The 20,262-nt window shown below is 42.9% G+C and overlaps 1 protein-coding gene across 1 annotated transcript in view; it reads left to right on the top strand.

The window, feature by feature from the left end:
• Positions 1–20,262, top strand: part of LOC126428401 (ectopic P granules protein 5 homolog) — a 359,767-nt gene that overhangs the window by 311,499 nt on the left and 28,006 nt on the right. Inside the window, exon 39 of the mRNA XM_050090322.1 lies at positions 463–672. Within this exon, the coding sequence (XP_049946279.1) occupies positions 463–672 (210 nt within the window). The remainder of the gene's footprint in view (positions 1–462; positions 673–20,262) is intronic.

Here is a 20,262-nt window from a genome sequence, read left to right on the forward strand (position 1 = left end):
ATTGCAAATTCATCTAATGTACTACCTAATAAGATTTTCTCTGTGGCTGGATGTATACAATTTTACACTTGCAATAACTTTTGATCGCCGTCATTTCTGACGAAACTAACTAGCTCACTGCAACCAGGACAACAAACTGAATGATATGAATAATAAAATTTTGCAGCGGAATTTTTTTCTACCATCCACCTTAATGTAGGAACTTGTCACACCAAAATTTTGAAGAGAGTTAGCGAAACTTTTGTATAGACATTAATACATGAAAAATAGGAGTGCATACAACGTAGGATGATGTGTGTCAAGCTGCTTGGTCAGTGCCTAGTCATCAACGAGTGGCTTCTGCTGGCTAGAAATTTGTGTACCCTCACCCAGTTACTTATCCTAGACGTGATGTTACACAGTATTACAAAAAGATCTCTTGAGGATGACTAATTTTTGCTCCAACATGTTTATTTCATGCAGAGAGAGTGTGGAGGCGAAACTGGCATTGCTGTGGGGTCGCTGCCTGATGCTGGCACAGCGGCAGTGCGAATTCTCGGAGGACACGGAGGGTGCCATCTCCTGCCTCCGGACGCTCGTTTCGCGTCTGCTCGCCCTCGCCGAGGACCGAACGTGGGGCTCCACGCTGCTGGGGGCTATCGGCCTGCGAAGGCCCGCCCCGGTCACTAACAAGTAAGTAACTCACTGACAGCACGCTATGCTACACTACAGACAGTGTCGCACTGCCACAAGCTGCCCCTGTACAACTGTACTTGTACAGCAAAATATCAAGTTAAGTTGTGTTAGTTATGGTTTTGTGTGTATTAATTCATCTGTGTTTGTGAAGAAGGCAAACCTACATTTATTGCATTTGAAGAAAGTTTTTGCCAGTGTTACCTGGACTATGCTCTTTAATACTCTTTAAGACTTTGAAGGTAGTGGGGTAAAATGCAGGGAGTGGAATGTTATTTACAACTACTCCTCATGTTTTCCTACAGGTTGTGGACAAAAATATGGAAACAACACATTACTGTGCCTAATATGGTGTAGGAAATCTGTTGGCATTCAAAACAACTTGCTATTATCTCACAATGGATAAATATATCTATATCTACATGGATACTCTACAAATCACATTTAAGTAGCTGGCAGGTTCAACGAACCACCTTCACAATAATTCTCATTCTCGAACAGCGCATGGAAAAAACAAACACATATCTTTCAGTCCGAGCTCTGATTTCCCTTGTTTTATTATTATGATCATTTCTCCGTATGCAAATAAGCATCAACAAAATATTTTTGCATTCAGAAGAAAAAGTTGGTGATTCAAATTTCGTAAAACCTTACCTTTTTGGTGTCCAACCCAAATACTGTATCATGTCAGTGACATCTCTCCCCTATTTCATGATAATACAAAATGTGCAGCTCTCCAATGAACTTCCTCAATGTATTCCATTAATCCTATCGGATAAGGATTCCAGACTGCACAGCAGTACTCCAAAAGAGGACGGATAAGTGTAGTGTAGTTAGGGCATTCTGTTTAATAGATCTGTTACATTTTCTAAGTGTTCTACCAATAGCAGTCATTGGTTTGCCTTCCCCACAGTGTTTTCTGTATGTTCTTTTCAATTTAACTTGATCGTAATCACAATTACTAGATATTTAGTTAAATTTACGGCCTTTAGATTTGATTGATTTATCGTGCAACTGAAGTTTCACAGATTCCTTTTAGCACTCATGTGGATGACCTCACACTTTTCATTATTTAGGGTCAATTGCCAATTTTTGCACAATACAGATATCTTTTCAAAATCGTTTTGCAGTTTTTTTTTTTAATCTTCTGATGACTTCACTAGACAATAAACAACAGCATCATCTGCAAACAACCTAAGATGCCAGCTCAGATTGTCTTAAATTATTTATATAGATACGGAATAGCAGAGGGCCTATAATGCTACCTTGGGGACTGCAAGAAATTTCTTCTGTTTTACTTGAAGACTTTCCATCACTTACTGTGAACTGTGACCTTTCTGACAGGAAATCATGAATTTCAGTTACGTGACTGAGATGATATTCCGTAAGCACGCAGTTCCACTAAAAGCTTCACGTGTGGTACAGTGTCAAAAGCCTTCTGGAAATTTAGAAATATGGAATCAATTTGAAATCTCTTGTCAGTAGCGCACACCACTTCTTGTGAGTAAAGTGCTAGTTGTGTCACAAGAATGATTTTTTCTAAATCCGTGTTGACTGTGCATCAGTAGACTGTTCTCTTCGATGTAATTCATAATGTTCGAATGCAATATATGTTCCGGAAACCTGCTGCATCGATGTTGATAATATGGGCCTGTAATTTAGTGGATTATTCCTAGTGCCCTTCTTGGATATTGGTGTGACCTGTGCAACTTTCCAGTCTTCGGGTACAGATCTTTCGTCGAGCGAAAATCTCCAAAGTAAACCACAAAGGCCTTGATTATACTGAGATCTGATGCCTGTATGGGTGAGGAGAGATGTGACAGTTTACTCTTGAGCTCACAGAACCAGTCCTGTGTAATGCGAGCTGCGTGAACAGGGGCTCTGTCATCTTGGAAAACAGGATCACCATTGGGGAACAAACACTGTACCATGGGATGCACCTGATCAGCCAGAACAGTCAAATAATCTTTGGCATTAATGTGTCCTTGCATAGTAACCATTAAATCTATGGAATTCCTTACTACGGCTGCCCAAATCATGACTGTGTGCCTGCTTCTTTTTTACTCTTGAGATGTAAATTTCGCCAGAATTTGGAAACTGTGTGCAGCAAGACTCATCCGATCTAATGACTTTCTTCCATTGCTCCATGGTCCTAGTTTCATGCCTCAGCACCGTGTTTGCCTGCTGTGGGAAATCAGTTAAGGCAAATGCTGGGATGGTTCCTTCAGAAGAGCACGGCCACTTCCCTTCCCCAATCCGAGCTTGTGCTCCATCTCTAATGACCTCGTTGTCAATGGGGCATTAAACACTAATCTCTTCCTCTTCCTCCTATGAGCATTTGCATCGCTGATGAGTAGTTTTAGAATACCAGTTCAACCTGCAATTCCCTGCTTCTTAAGCCCCTTTTATCTTGTTTTGATGCTGACAGAGTTCACTAGTGCAACATTGAGTTCTGCAGTTACTTTCGCAGCTGTTGTCATTCTATTTTTTATCGTAATCCTCTTGAATAACCATCTGTCTCAATCACTCAAAACCCACTTTTGTCCTCATTGTGACTTAGCAGATGATGTTTTTCCTCTGTCCCTCTATGCGGTATAAATCTTCGATACAATGTCTCTTGAGAAACCGAACACTTCAGCCAGCTTAATTACAGAAGCACCCACCGTGCAAGTGCCAACAACTTGCCCATGTTTGATTTCACTGAGCTCTGACCTGATGCAGTCGCAGCTACACACAAAACTATTCTAAATGTGAGTGACACTTGACAATGTGTTGAGGACATTGCACAGGTGCCTTTCATGGTCAAATACAAGAGTCAGCCTTCAGGTTGACTAGCATCTCCATTTATGTTCAAACACGGATTTCTTGCAATGTTTCTGTATATTGCCCCCTCTTCTCCACTGACCTGCACGGAAAACACAACAACCAATAAATTATGTGTAATTATCTATTTAATCAAAGTGAAGCACTTCAACCTATTTTTTGAGAGGGGTATATTATTGGTGTTACTTTGTGAGCAAGCAATGAAGTGTTGATTTTTTAGTGCACTAGCTTCAGTTGTTTTTTCCCCAAGCAACCTGGAAAATGCATCACTAAATGTGAGAGAGTAATGTATTCCTGTTCCCATAGTGCTTACTATTGTACCCTGAATTGCTCTCTTTTAGTCACACGTGTTTGTAGGATCTTTCTGTGATTGTCGTAATTGGCTTTGTGGAGTAAACATACCATTAAGCACTGAACAAGCTGTGAAAGCTGTGGCTTTGGTGAAATATGGCCGCAACGTACATTACGTTGCAGAAGTGTTGGGAATTACACCTTCCTCAATTTCCAGAACTGCACGAGGCTTTACAAGGAGACCAGAAAAAGGCCCAAGAAGAGCAACGTTAGAGGAAGATGGCAACTTCTTACCACTACAAGTTCTCCACAACTGCCAGACCACCACTACTGAAGCACAAAATCGAATCCACCAGGTTTGAGGGGCCAATGTTTGTGAGAGAACCATTCGAAGAAGACTGGAAGAAGCCAATCTTAGGTCCAGAAGACCTGCTACAGGTCCAGAACTTACCAGAGAGCATCGCACAGCTCAACTATGTTTCACAAGGGAACATCATGGCTGAACAGTACAACAGTGGGTTCAAGAGTTGTTGACTGATGAGTCACGATTTGGCTTGTGATCACCTGATGGAAGAGAGAGGGTCTGGAGAAGGTATTCTCATTGCACATTCTCATCCAGGATGCATTTTCAGTGTGGTTCTATGATGGTGTGGGCAGGAATCAATACAGCTGCAAGCATGGATTTGATCTTCATGGAACGTGGGAGCTTTGCAGCACATTGGTATGTGGAGCAAATCATTCTGGAGCATGTTATGCCTTTCACTTCATTTATTGGAGATGATTTTACACTAATGCACAACAATGCACGCCCACATGTTGTGGGGATTGTGCAAGAGTTCTTAGATGAAACAGGGATTCATGTTACAGGGTGGCCTGTTCAGAGCCCTGATTTGAATCCTGTTGAGCACGGCTGGGGAGAAGAGCCCATCAGCACTATCCAGAGACCCTACAGGACCTATGGAAGAATGGGATAAGATTCATGAACAGCCCATTACCACATTAATCAGGAGGATGCCTGAAAGGTTGAATGCTATCATTGGTGGAACAGGTGGCAATACATGCTTTTGAAGATGTGGTCAGAGGTCTCTGAGATCATCTCCGAGGTCTATGAAGTAAAGTGCGAAGTGTATAACATCGAATCAGATGTGCATTAGCTTTATGAGCTTAGTCAAAATTTCCTTGAAGTGTGCATCTCTGCTTAATTTGTTAAAAATCATCTTTCTTTTATCATTGTTGAACACTTAGATGGGACTGTAACACAATATTCCATCATAAGATAATGGATTAGTCTCATGAAAGTGCCATAAATTTCAGTTTTTGTAAGAAATAGAAGTGTTGCATTTTTTGTGCCGGTCAGGGCATGTTACTGAGATTTATCCAATAACTTCTTTTCTGAACATTATCTTTTCTCTTCATCTGCTCTTCTGAGTCCTTTTGCACCTCAGATAGGACTACAGGGTCATCAGCAAACAAAGTAGAAATGATTTTGCAGAGGATGTTGACTTAGCCTCCTTCCTGGAGTGTTGGTCCCACAAGGTATGGAGGAGATCTGTGAAATTTTGAAGGTAGTAGATGAGGTACTGGCGGAAGTAAAGCTGTGAGGGCCGGTCCTTAGTTTGGATAATTCAGCAGCAAGAGCACTTGCCTGTGATTGGCAAATGTTCAGGGTTTCAGTCCTGAACTAACATGCAGTTTTAATCTGTCAGTAAGTGTTAAATGTTATAAAAAGGATAACACTTGGTATGAAAAGCCTTTTTTATTTAAAGAGGTTCATCTGTAAGCACCCTATATTTATCTTTTATTTACGTATAGTGTTCATTCTCCATTAGACAGCATTAATGCCATGACCTGTAATGTTTGACATATTGACAAATACTTATCTTCTGCTTTACATGTGTTGCAGAGCTTAAATATTCTCAATGACTTCTCAGTTTTTTTATATTTAGTTTTTATTCATTATTAATATTTACGTACTCCACTGAGATAATCCTGACAATACAGCTGACATCATCCATGAGTTTCTGGCTATTGGCTAATACATCACAAAGATCCATTTGAAGTTAAAATGATGACACTACACATTGTCCCAGATGAAACAAAGAAATAAAACGCTTTTGTGTCAATATATTGCAATATAAAAGAATGGAAAGTCAAGGATGGAATAGCAACAATATTATGAAAAGTATGGATTGTCACTCACCGTATAGAGGAGACACTGAGTCGCAGACAGGCACGGGGAGAAGATAGGTATGCATGTAAGTCTTTGGACAAGAAATTCCTTCTTCAGAATTAGAAAAAAACATACACACATTCACACAAGCATGACTCTCTCTCTCTCACACACATAACAACTGTCCCTGGCCTGCGTGGCCAGACTCAGCAGCCAGAGGCAGTCACATCATTGCAGGCGATGAAAACTGGTGCTGTGATTGGGACTGGAGTCGAAAGTATCAACTGTGCAGTGGTGTCATCCATCATTTTCTCGTCCCAAGTAGTTGAAGAGCCATCTGCTGGAAAAGTGACGTTCAGCAAGTTCTGTGATTATAGAAATGACATTTGTAGAGAACTGACATTGAAATTAGTCACCACAAAGTACACAAAATGAAGGAACTTTGCCACAGTGGAAGCAAAGTAACTTGGCAGAAGAAACAAAGAGAACATACATGAAAGAAGCAATGGCACGAGTAAAAGAAAGTTTCTAGGGTATGATAAAAATTCAGGGTGAAAGAATGTAATTGATAAGATTCACAAATAACATTGCTACCCTCATTTAAAGTGAACAAGAATTATAGAATATGTTGACTGGAATAAACAGTCTAATGAGTACAGGATACAGAGTGACAGTAACCTATAAAAAGACAAAAGTAATGAGAACAGTGAGAAACTTCATATCAGAATTGGTGATCACAAAGTAGATGAAGTCAAGCAATTCTGCTACCTTGGAAGCAAAATAACCCATGACTGATGAAGGAGGACAACATGAAAATCAGACTAACCATTATGGCATTCCTGGGCAACAGAAATCTACCAGCATAAAACATAGGCCTTAATTTGAGGAAGGAATTTCTGAGAATGTACGTTTGGAGCACAGCATTGTGTGGAAGTGAAACATGGACTGTGGAAAAATCCAGAACATTGGAGATGTGGTGCTGTAGAAGAATGCTGAAAATTAATTGGACTGATAATTCAAGGAAAGAGCAGGTTCTCCGCCAGCATTGACAAGGAATGGAATATATGGGAAACACTGACAAGGAGGAGGAACAAGGTGTTAAGACATTAAGGAGTAACTGCCATGGTTCAGAGAGAGTAAAAGATATAGGGAAAGGGAGAATTGGAATATACCGAACACGCAATGCAGGATGTTAGGTGCAAGTGCTGCTATGAAGTTTGCGCAGGAGAGAAATTTGTGGCAGGCTGCTAGAAATTGGGCAATAGGTGAAAATTTATGTTTTGAATCTGGTGGCGAAAGAGGGATTAAAGGTTCTGCAAGGCACAATCACTTTTTATGCAGAGTGAAAACACCTTATTGAAATTTTTTTTTAGAGCTGTCATGTTACCTTTTCTACCTTCCCCCTTGCAGCAGACCAACATCCCATACGTAAAACAATGTGCTTAATTGCAGTGATGACTCAGAAATCCTCTGGAAATGTTTTACTATAGAGGGAAAGCATTATATATGATTTTTTTGGGGGAGGGGGGGGGGGGGGGGGGCGTGCTACAGCTCGTGCCACATCCCATATCTCAGCCTCCATAATAACCTATCTTTTGTGTGTTTTCAGTGGTGGAATTCCTGTTGGTCATACACCTTACTATCGCTTGAATCCATTTAAGTCGTGGCCTTCCCCTGCGTCCTGAGTTTATGTATCTGTATTCAAAGATATTATTGGGCATTCATTCTTGTCCCATTTGTGCCAATACTGGAAATGTTGTCCGCATTCTATTTAATTCATTAAGGTATCTTTTTTTTTATATATTATTTCCCGAACATCGGTGCTGATTTTCAAATGGAGATTCTTGATGCTTGCTGTAGAAAGTCCATTTCTACTGCTTCGATCTTCTTGTGGTTTTGCTCAAATGTGTGACACAGCACTGAATGCGGTATATCTTCAAGTCGTATTTACAAATGTTCAATGTGGCTACCTTTTGTGACATGACAAATGTCCCATCTGTTATCAGTTTCCTGCCAAATCCTGTGAAACTAGTGTTGACACATTGTGGCAACTGCTTGTGTTATCAGTTGTCGCAGCTTGTTGATGTTTCCCACAAGCAGAGGAACAAACACTTGGTCTTTAATGTAACCCATATGCAGAAGTCCATTGGGGTTAAATCAGGTGAGTGTGGTGGCCAGGATATTGTTCCATCACATCCAATCCAAGCTGGCACATCCCTACAGAGATACGTGACGACTTCATGGTGATAATATAGTGGTGTGCCATTTTACTGGAAAACAAATTTTGTGGTCATATCCTGTTGTAACTGAGACGTTAGATACTGTTGAAGAATGTCCACCTACAATACGCCAATTACAGTTGCTCAGCAAAAAAGAAAGGACTGCAAATCTTGTTACAGCTTACAGTGGAAAAAAACATTTACCGCAGGCCAGTCCAGTAAATGTTTGATTATGTGTTGCAGTTTCTGCTCACTCCATATCTGAACATTATGGTGATTCACTTTATAACAGTTATGGAAGATGGCTTTGTCACTGAACACAGTTTTATTAAGTAAATCGTCTTCAGTCTGGATTTTGTTAAACACTTTTACACAAAACTCAGCTCATTTTTCTTTGTCACTTTGTCTTCAAGGTTGCAATAGTTCTAATTTGTAGTGTTTGAATGACTTCCATGCTGTAAGACTGCAGCACTAGGGATGTTCAATTCTAAGCTGGCAAGCCTCATTTATTAATCCGCACTATGTAAGACTACTGAACATGTTCAATTGCTGTGTCAGAGACTGTGGCCAATCCTGATCTACCGTCTGAAATGATTCAACGCCAGTTTCGGTGAAACAATTGTACCAGTTAGTAACAGTTTGTCTCTGAGGTAGGCTTGCAAATTTTTTGCACCATTATACGACTCATTGCTGACTGTTACTAATTCATTCATGTATAACACCTAATGGCAATTCAGGAACTAACGGTGTCAGGGGGGAGTAAAAATTTAAGGTATGCTGTATCAAACATTTCTGTAAGTTATTTATTATTTTCATCATCAAAGGTTACTTTGTGTAACAAATTTATAAACACCTTGTATTTTAAATTAAATCAAAGAATGGAAAGTCCAGGATAGAATGTAACAATATTATGAGAAGGACAATTGCTACTCAGCATATAGCGGATATGCTGAGTCGCAGACAGGCACAACAAAAAGACTTTCACACTGAAAGCTTTCAGCCAATGCCCCCCCCCCCCCCCCCCCACACACACACACACACAAACGCAAATGCAACTCACACACGACTGCAGTCTCAGGCAACTGTAACTACATTGTGAGCAGCAGTGCCAGTGCATGATGGTAGTGATGACTGGGTGGGGGTAAGGAGGAGGCTGGGGGGGTGGGGGAAGGGGATAGTATGGTGGGGGTGGTGGACAGCAAAGTGCTGTAGGTTAGATGGTGGGCAGGGGAGAGGTGGGGAGGAGGGGGAGGAAGTAGCGGAAAAGGAGAGAAATAAATAAAAAGTCTAGGTGTGGTGGTGGAATTATGGCTTTGTAGTACTGGAATGATGATGATGATGATGATGTTTGGTTTGTGGGGCGCTCAACTGCGTGGTTATCAGCGCCCGTACAATTATCCAATCTTTGCTCAGTCCAATTTCGCCACTTTCCTGGATGATGATGAAATGATGAGGACAACACAAACACCCAGTCATCTCGAGGCAGGTGAAAATCCCTGACCCCGCCGGGAATCGAACCCGGGACCCCGTGCTCGGGAAGCGAGAACGCTACCGCGAGACCACGAGCGGCGGACTACTGGAATGAGAGCACGGAAGGGGCTGGATGGGTGAGGACAGTGACTAACGAAGGTTGAGGCCAGGAGGGTTACGGGAATGTAGGATGTATTGCAGGGAAAGTTCCCACCTGTGCAATTCAGAAAATTTGGTGTTGGTGGGAGGGATCCATATGGCACAGGCTGTGGAGCAGTCATTGAAATGAAGGATGTCATGTTTGGCAGCATGCTCAGCAACAGGATGGTCCACTTCTTTCTTGGCCATAGTTTGTTGGTGGCCATTCATGCAGACAGGCAGCTTTTTGGTTGTAATGCCCACATAGAATGCAGCACACTGGTTGCAGCTTAGCTTGTAGACAACATGACTGGTTTCACAGGTAACTCTGCCTGTGATGGGATAGGTGATGTTAGTGACCGGACTGGAGTAGTGATGGTGGGAGGACTACGGGACAGGTCTTATCTAGGCCTATTACAGGCATATGAGTTAAGGGATTGGGAGGAGGGTTTGTGTGAGGATGGATGAGTATGATGAATATGTTGTGTAGGTTGGGTGGACGGGGGAATACCACTGTGGGAGGGTTGGGTAAGGATAGTGGGCAGGACATTTCTCATTTCAGGGCACTATGAGAGGTAATCGAAACCCTGGTGGGGAATGTAACTCAGTTGCTCCAGTCCCGGGCAGTACTGAGTTATGAGGGGAATGCTCATCTGTGGCTGGAAGATGGGAATTCGGGAGGTGGTGGGAGACTGGAAAGATAAGGCCCGGGAGATTTGTTTTTGTACAATGTTTGGAGGATAATTACGGTCAGTGAGACCCTCGTTATACTTCGAGAGGGGCTGCGCGTCACTGCATATGCGACGACCAAGGGCGGCTTGGGTGTACGTAAGGTTCTTGGTAGAAGAAGACTACTGGTAGAAGAAGAGTAGCCCCACAGTAATATGTCCTTTCCAAAGGCCTCACCTTTTGCCCCACTCCCAAATTCAATCATGCAGGACTTGTTAAAGACCTTCTCTCCTTCTTCCAGTCCCTACAGTGGAAACGCTTGTTCACCACCAACCCTACCAATCAGACTGAACAAAAGACCAATATTGAACCTTGCCTAACTCAGTTCACTCCTCCATCCAACTGTGATCCACCCCCACTGCCCCCAAACCACCCCCTGTTAACTTTCCAGAATTTCTTCACCTCAAACCTTGCCTCACCATCATTCCCCAAATTCCTCAACATGCTGACTAACCTTACATCCACAGAAAGAGCGGCAGTCCACCAACTAAAACCTGATCCCAACCTTATAATTCTACTTGCGGACAAAGGCTCCACCACTTGTTCTGAACCACAAGGATTACCTGGTGGAAGGACTCCACTAGCTGTCAGATACTTCCACCTACCCCATCCCAAAACCTCTCCCCAGAGTCCATCTCTCTACTCAACTCTAACACTCCCTGCACTCCTACCTTCTACACACTTCCTAACATCCATAAACCTAACCACCCAGGACACCCCATTGTGGCCGGTTATTGTGCCCTCACTGAGAGAATCTCTGCTCTCATAAACCAACACCTTCAACCTATGACCCAGAACCTACCCTCCAATATAAAAGATTCTAACCATTTCCTCCATCGACTCTCCATAGTTCCTATCCCTTTACCACATGGTGCCCTGCGTGTCACTATTGGTGCCACCTCCCTGTACACTAACATTCCTAATGCCCATGGGCTTACCACTATTGAACACTACCTTTTCAACACCCGATGGATTTCAACCAACCATCTCCTTCCTAGTCACCATGACCAACTATATCCTCACCCACAACTACTTCTCCTTTGGAGGCATTACCTACAAACAAATCTGGGGTATGGCTATGGGACCCACATGGCACCATCCTATGCAAACCTATTCATGGGCCGTGTAGAGGAATCCTTCCTAAAAACCCAGAATCCCAAACCTCTCACCTGGTTCCGATTCATAGATGACATCTTTGCTATCTGGATCAAAGGTGAGGACATCCTATCCACATTCCTCCAGAACCTTAACAACTTCTCCCCCATTTGCTTCACTTGGTCCTACCCAACCCAACAAGCCACCTTCCTAGATGTTGACCCCCACCTCGAAGATGGCTACGTCAGTACCCCTGTCCATATCAAACCTACTAGCCACCAGCAATACCTCCACTTCGACAGCTGCCAACCATTCCATACCAAGAAGTCCCTTCCGTACAGCCTAGACACCTGTGGTCGTCGCATGTGAAGTGACAAGCAGTCCCACTTGATGTATACCGAAAATGTCAATGAAGCCTTCACAGATTGTAATTATCCTCCCAATCTTGTACAAAAACAAATCTCCCATGCCTTATCCTTTCAGTCTCCCACCACATTCCGAAGTCCCACCTTCTGGCCACAGAGGAGCATTCCCCTCTTAACTCAGTACCACCCAGGTCTGGAGCAACTGAATTACATTCTCTGCGAGGGTTTCGATTACCTCTTGTCATGCCCTGAAATGAGAAATATCCTGCTCACTATCCTTCCCACCCCACCCACAGTGGTATTCTGCCGTCCACCGAACCTACAGAATATACATGTCCATCCTTACACAACCCTACCCCTCACTAACATCACCTATCCCAACAAAGGCAGAGCTGCCTGTGAGACCAGCCATGTGGTCTACAAACTAAGCTGCAACCAGTGTGGTGCATTCTATGTAGGCATGACAACCAACAAGCTGTCTCTCGGCATGAATGACCACCAACAAACTGTGGCCACAAAACAAGTGGACCACCCTGCTGCTGAACACAGTGCCAAACATGATATCCTTCATTTCAATGACTGTTTCATAGCCTGTGCCATATGGATGCTTTCCACCAACAACAGCTTTTCTGAATTGCGCAGGTGGGAACTTTCCCTGCAATACCTCCTACGTTCCCATAACCCTCTTGGCCTCAACCTTCGTTAATCACTGCCCTCACCCATCCAGACCCTTTCCTGCTCCCATTCCAGCACTACAAAGCCAACATTTCTTTCACTCCTTTTCCGCCCCCCCCCCCCTCTTTACCTCTCCCCTACCCTCGTTCTAACTTACAGCAATTGGTTGTCCACCACTCCCACCATACTATCCCTCCCTTCCCCACCCCAGCCTCCTCCTTACCCCCACCCAGTCGCCACTCCCATCATGCTCTGGCTGTGGGTTCAGTTGCCTGTGACTGCAGTCTGTGTGTGTGTGTGTGTGTGTGTGTGTGTGTGTGTGTGTGTGTGAGTGTGTGTGAGTGTGTTTGTGTAGGGTGCACGCATCTATTGTTGACAAAGGCCAGTGGCTGTAAGCTTTAAGTGGGAAAGTGTTTTTATTGTGCCTAACTGCAACTCAGCATCTTCGAGGACAATATGAGAATCTCCTCATGGGTTTTCTTGCAAATGGCACAGTTGGCATGTCCCTTGCAGCTTGTAAAATATGTGTTATCAAGAATGACAGAACTATCTCAAAGGCCATGCCTCTTCTACAGAATCATTGCAGCATTCCCCTCAAGAGATTGTTAGAAACAAAACCAGTACAGGAGGACACTGAACACAGTCATTGCAGCAGAAATGCAGGCAAATGACATCCATTCATTCTCCCTCCGTGTGAAGATGTCTCATAAACTATAGCAGGCTGTGCTACAGTGCCAGACAGTGTACCTGTACCTGTGAAAAGCCGCGTACCCCAAAAAGCGACCCAGGCTCCTCAGAAGTGTCACACCGTATAGATATTCCAAGATTAGATGTACTTCTCCAACTGATCTATAATGAGGAGATCCTCTGGGATGTGATACTTGTTAGAAAGCACGAATACACAATACATATTTACAAAAAAGAACATGTATGCTAATGTACCTTCCACAGATTCCAAATGAAATTGCCCTTATGAATGTGGAATTGGTCAAAAAGAATACAAAATCTTAAACATAGTACATTTTACATTTAAAAAGGATATAAAACTTCTCACCAAATATTAAATGTTGAGTATACTAAGGTGTCTATGATAATCCTTAGGCTATTGTAGGCATGCATCATAAAAAGCATTTTAGAGTACTTATTTACAATGATCGCATTACTGCACAAAATCTGTACTTAAGTCAGATTGTATGGAATATTTACTTTAGGTGATATTATTAATAATATACACACATACATTGGTTCTACTAAGAAATTTATCAGTGGAGTAGGGGTTGGATGCGAATAATCGTTTAGACTCTTCTCAGACTGGCATGTTACTGAAGATGTTTATTGCTGAAAAGTGGACACCTTTGGGAACCAAAGTAAGTGACTTGAAGTCTTTTTGAATCTTATTCTTATTTCTAGTGTTGATTCCTTGAACTGAGCTGTTGGTTTGTTGGGGGGGTGGGGGTGGGGGTGGGGGGGAGGAAGGAGAAGACCACCAGATGTGATGTCTCTTCCCAATTGGCCCAAATGGAAGAGCAGTCAGTCCAGTGGCTATAATGGAATGACTGGACATAAACCTGACACTTCGCCTAAACAGCACGAGCAGGAAACTCATCCAGACATTGCAACAATACTATGAGGATGATTTGATGAGTCTGTTAAAAAAGAAGCAAGAAAAATGTTTATTTCATAAACAACTCACCTTACTTCTCGGCATAGTCTCCTTAGTCCAACTGTCTTCCAGCTTTTACATACCACTGGAAAAATAAGTTCTATCAACCCCTGCAAAATATTTGTTAACTGCAACTGTCGCTTCCTAATATGCTGACAATTTCTTCCCAGAAAGCCGAACTTTCAAGTTAGGGCACTTGATGAAGTCACTTGAAGGTCAGTTTGTTGAATGATGCACCGATTAAAACTCCAGTTCGTGCACCTTAGCCGTTTTTTATCGCTAATAGGTGGGGTGATGCGCTATCCTAGTGAAAGAGTACTTTCTTTGCATGTCAACGTTTGTCTTTTTTCCCCCGAATACAAGTTTCAAACGATCCAACAATGAAGTCTAATATAGCCCAGTTATGGTTCTGCCTTTTTCCAAGTAATCTATGAAGATCATAGATCATAATCACCACCCTCCCCCTTCCCTAAAAAAGTTGATTAAAAAAGGTGGCCATCTCTTTATCAGGAGACAAAAATTGTCTTTGCCTTCTTCATTGCTCTTTCACCAATCTCTGCCCATTTTTCTGACTGCTTTTTGGACTCTGGTGTGAAATGATGGATTCAGGTTTCATTGACAGTGACAAGTCAGCGCGAAAACTCTTACGAATTGTGATTATGTTGTGCCGGATGCTCTTTTGGTGACCGAGAGCAATCGTGGCGCCCACCTCGTACACAACTCCATGTACGATATAATGCACCTGCTCAGTTGCATTGCCTACATTCTCAACAATTTTTATTCGGCGATCTTGCTTGACCGTATCATGGATTTTGTCGATGGTTTCCTTTGTGGTGACCTAAACTGGAAGCGCGCTTTGTCTTTGGTGGTTGTCTAACCAATTTCAAATTCATTATTCCATATCTTCAGTGATGGTGCGGTACCCTCGTGGACTTCGTCCAGTTCTGTTGTGATTTGTGTGGCGGTCCAACCTTTCAATAAAAAATGTTTAATAACAGCACAAAACTCGGGTTTCTTCTTTTTCAATCGCAGTCAGCACATTGACCAATTCAGTCAACAATCAACTGTACACTGTACATTGTCGAAATTCTTTATTCGGTCCTTGAAATAATCAAGCTCACCAACCATGAGGGCGCGACAGAAAGATTCCATTCTGTCATAGAAATTTATCTTTATCACACCAGCCTCATACGCCACAATTCGTTTGACAATCTGAGAAGATTCCATCAACAAAACTCACATAGCAAGCCCTCATTCCCATCTTGTCGGTTTATTGTTTCACGGAACACCCAGCTTTAAAATTTCTACACTTCTGAACACGTTAGAACCAGTTTGGAAGTTTTTGTCCAACTCTGATGTTGGTATCTCCATAAAATTACTTCCCAAGAATCGAAGAGCTTATGGAGACAAAGGAAATTACTGCCACCATTGGGTAGTAAACCAGGTAAATATGAATAACGAGCTGTTTCCCTACGCCAAATAATCGATTTTGAGCCTTGATGCATTGAGTCTGCAGCTCGTGATCTAGTGGCTAGTGTTGCTGCCTGTGGATCATGGGGTCCCGGGTGTGATTCCCGGCCGAGTTGGAGATTTTCTCTGCCTGGGGACTGCGCGTGTTTGTGTTGTTGCCCTAATCATTTCATCATCATTCATGAAAGTGGTTAGACTGGACTGTGTGAAAGTTGGGACTTTGTATGGGTGCTGATGACCATGCAGTTGAGTGCATCTTGATGCGTTTTTTGACAGCTGGCGTAGTCATGATGATGAATTACGTGACGGATTTCATCGGTGACGTTTAACAGACCAATTGTTGTCTGACATTCACATTAACTGCTCTTCTATGCTCTAAAGCAATGGTTGTGAAACTGAAGCTCGAATTAAGTATTCATACGGACCGCGGTTCCCAATAGCATTTTACTGTAACCTGCATTCGGCAACTAATGGCCTAACCAAAAATATAAACTAACGGCCGAACCAAGAAGTCAGCTAACGTTAAAAGCTCCTTAAGGATGTAGTTTATCTGCTCAAGTAATAAAGAGATAAATACTTACAGAGATTGTAACATTATTTTCATTATTTTCACGTTCACTTGTGGACAAGAGCTCTACACATCACTATAAATCTAGTAGTTATCAAAACGGCGCGCGACAACATTCGGCCGCCATGACTACAGCTCTTGAAATCCAACAGTTTTCAGAATGGCACACGGCAATTTAAATTTATTATTCCCTATATCAGGTGATTTTAATATCATAAACATAACTAATCATTGTCAGTAAATGCACTTAAATTTTATTAGATGAAGGAGTTGGGTACAGCCAACAGTTGTGAATAGTAATTATTTATTCTTCGCCGATATCGAATATAAATTTCCAACTGTATCTGGTGCTAATCTTAATTTATAAACCAGTAAAGAATAAATATTCACGGTTTGCTACGGTTAGCCGTATGTGACTACTTTGTTGAATCAATAATATACTGCATGAATTACAGTCCGCACACGGAAAGTTGGCTGACCACCTCAGAGGTGAAAGCTGGGTTATGAGGCAGGCAGATAAGGCGTTCTGCTTTGAAGGAACATGATAGGAGGGATGCTTTGTTTATTGTCTTCCTGTGTTGACAACTCATGGGTTTGTGTGCATCATACCGATCAGCTGCTTCGGTATAAATTTCAACAGGAAGAAAAATGGATTAATGAGTGCATATTATAGAGAGAGTCGTCTTCAAATGCAGTGCATGTTTCAAGCAAGGAAATTGAAATTAAATAGAGGTTATTGTAATGCAATGCAATGAGTAGGAAAAAATTTTACTCAATATACATAGTAAACATTTGTGAGCCGGCCGGTGTGGCCGAGCGGGTCTGGAACTGCACGACCGCTACGGTTGCAGGTTCGAATCCTGCTGCGGGCATGGATGTGTGTGATGGCCTTAGGTTAGTTCTAGGGCACTGACGACATCAGATGTTAAGTCCCATAGTGCTCAGAGCCATGTTTTGAACATTTGTGATCTTGTCTGATGGTGCACAGTGCATTTGAATGTAAATACTGTTACTGACAGTTGGTCTACATTTCTCAGCATAGTCTCATTTGACCATTGACGTGTACGACTTTAAACTTCTGAAAATAAACACCCTACAATAATCGTCGGAAGGTTCCAGGCCAGAGGACAGAAGGTTCCAGGCCAGAGGATGGAACGCTGTGGTCTGGGAACTGTCTTCGTGGTATTCCTGCGTTATCTCATTATTGTGGAAGGCACATTGTGCATTTCCCCTTGGGGACCACGTTTACCCCTACCCGCAGTTCGTTTATCCTCGGCACTATGGCATCCAGTAGGACAATGCAGCATGTCATACAGCTTGCACTCTACACGCATGGTTCAAAGAGCACCAGGATGAGTTTTCTGTACTCCGCTGATCACCAAACAGCCCAGATTTATATGTAAACAGGAATCTGTTGGACCACCGTGATCGGGCTGTTAATGTGATGGATCCTCAAGCGAGAGCTGCCGACCAAGGCACTGTAGGCGACATAGCTCCACACCCTTGTCAGTACCTTCCACAACATCGTTTACTCTCTTCCTGCACATGATGCAGCAATTGAGGCTTTTGATAGGTGACCACATTAATGTGACTGGACAATGTACACTGCTGGCCACCGTAAATGCAACACCCTGAAGGAAGCATCCGAATCAAGTGAAATTTACACCATGAGTTTGCAGCGATGAGATATGCAACTGATTAGAATTTCAGCGCAGACACACATCACGTGCGCCTGTGGCGCCACTTCATAGCGCCATTTAAGGCTTGGCGATTTCGACGAGTTTACGTTCGGCACGTGTGTTTACCTTGTGGTTGTTTCACAAGACGATCAGTTGTGCCTCATAGACAACAGCGAACATCTTTTGATCAAGTATCCGAGTTCGACAGAGGAAGGATAGTGGCTTACCGAGATTGAGGATTATCATACAGGGAAATCGCTAGTCGTGTTGGACGAAACCAAACAACTGTAATGCGGATATGTGACCGTTGGATGCAGGAGGGTACGACAGACCGACGTGGTCGATCGCATTCACCTCGGTGCACCACTGCACGTGCTGATAGGCAAATTGTGCGCATGGCAGTGATGGATCACTCAGTGACATCCCGAACCATAGCACAGCACATTGCGTCTGTAACGCATCATCCAGTGTCTGCACGTACCATTCGACGCCGTTTACAGCAGAGTGGTCTGTCCGCAAGACGTCCATTGCTTCGTCTACCATTGACGCAGAACCACAGACGTCTCCATCGCCAATGGTGTGATGACAGATGGATGTGGACGGCAGAATGGAATGACGTTGTCTTTACTGACGAGGCACGCTTCTGTCTGCAGCACCACGATGGTCGGATTCGAGTGTGGAGACACCGTGGAGAGAGGATGCTGGACAGCTGCATTATGCACCGCTACACTGGTCTTGCACCGGGTATTATGGTATGGGGCGGTATTGGATATTACTCTCGCACGCCTCTAGTACGCATTGCCGGTACTTTAAATAGCCGGCACTACATATCCGAGATGCTGGAGCCAGTTGTCCTTCCTTACCTTCAGGGCTCGGCCACAGCCATATTTCAACAGGATAATGCACGACCACACGTGGCACGCATTGTCCAAAGGTTCTTCGTCAATAACGAGATTGAATTGCTTCCCTGGCCGGCTCGCTCTCCGGATCTTTCGCCGATAGAAAACATGTGGTCCATGGTTGCTCAACGAGTGACCCAGATTACATCCCCAGCTGCCACACCAGATGATCTTTGGCAACGTGTGGAAGCTGCTTGGGCTGCTGTACCCCAGGAACACATCCAACGTCTCTTTGACTCAATGCCGAGACGTGTGGCAGCGGTGATCTCCAACAATGGTGGCTACTCTGGCTACTGATTCTGGCAGGAACCACATGTCACAGACGTCTGTAAACGTAATCATTTGATACTTGGTCAATATGTTATCTACAAAATAAATTTTGTTGTGCTACCTCTTGTCTTTCTTGGTGTTGCATTTACGGTGGCCAGCAGTGTATTTCCTTTACTCACAGTGTAGAGGACTCTAGTAGCTTAGGCCTACTAAACCATACAGAAACGAAGGCTGTCTGTGAGGGCCGACTGCCGTAACTCGGCTGTGGGAGGCTTAGTCAGTGCAATTGTCAGTCAGAAGCTTCAAGCATTCCCTGTTAGTGTGGGCATTGAAGGGTCACCGCAAGTGACGGATAGATCACAAACTTCTGAAAAGGCATAACTCGGTTTTGAAGATGATTTGTAGGGAGAGTACGTGTGTTGATGACACAATCTGTTCAACACGGAAAATTGAATGAAACTGCGTATACTCGGAAATTTGTGTGCGCATTTCGTTTGAAATATTAAATAAAACATGAAAGAGAAACATCAAATGTTTTTTGAATGGATTGCTACCAGTGAGAAATGATATAGATTAGAGTAACATGGCTTTGAATTATGCTTGAAATCATGGACAGTAAATGAAACTGTGTGGTCTATCTAACGTACCATACAAATATCCTCTACTACGCTTCAAAATTCAGACATTAAAAGTTCAATGTTTAACTTTAGACTCTCAATCTGTACCTAATTCCTTTTAGAGCATCAGTCAAAGGCGCTTCAAATGTTTCTCTAATCTGTTTTGTTTCTCCGTTTAACCCTAGGTTACTGAACACTTAAAGAAATTACGATCGCAGTTGGTGTCAGTTCATGGTTCCAGCCAATCTGGTGTTGTCAGTATAGCCAAGATAAGAACATTTTGTACATGACATAGCCCTGGAGACGTATTGGTAATTAACAAGTGCATAAACTAGAAATTCAAAGGAAGTCATATTTTTTTGAATAACATATGGAACTGTAAAATTTTCAATGGTTTAGTAACAATGTAACTTTTTCTCTATTCAGTGTTCTAGGGTAAAGCCAGATAC

The sequence above is a fragment of the Schistocerca serialis genome, chromosome 12, assembly GCF_023864345.2.
Source record: "Schistocerca serialis cubense isolate TAMUIC-IGC-003099 chromosome 12, iqSchSeri2.2, whole genome shotgun sequence".
Classification (NCBI taxonomy): domain Eukaryota; kingdom Metazoa; phylum Arthropoda; class Insecta; order Orthoptera; family Acrididae; genus Schistocerca; species Schistocerca serialis.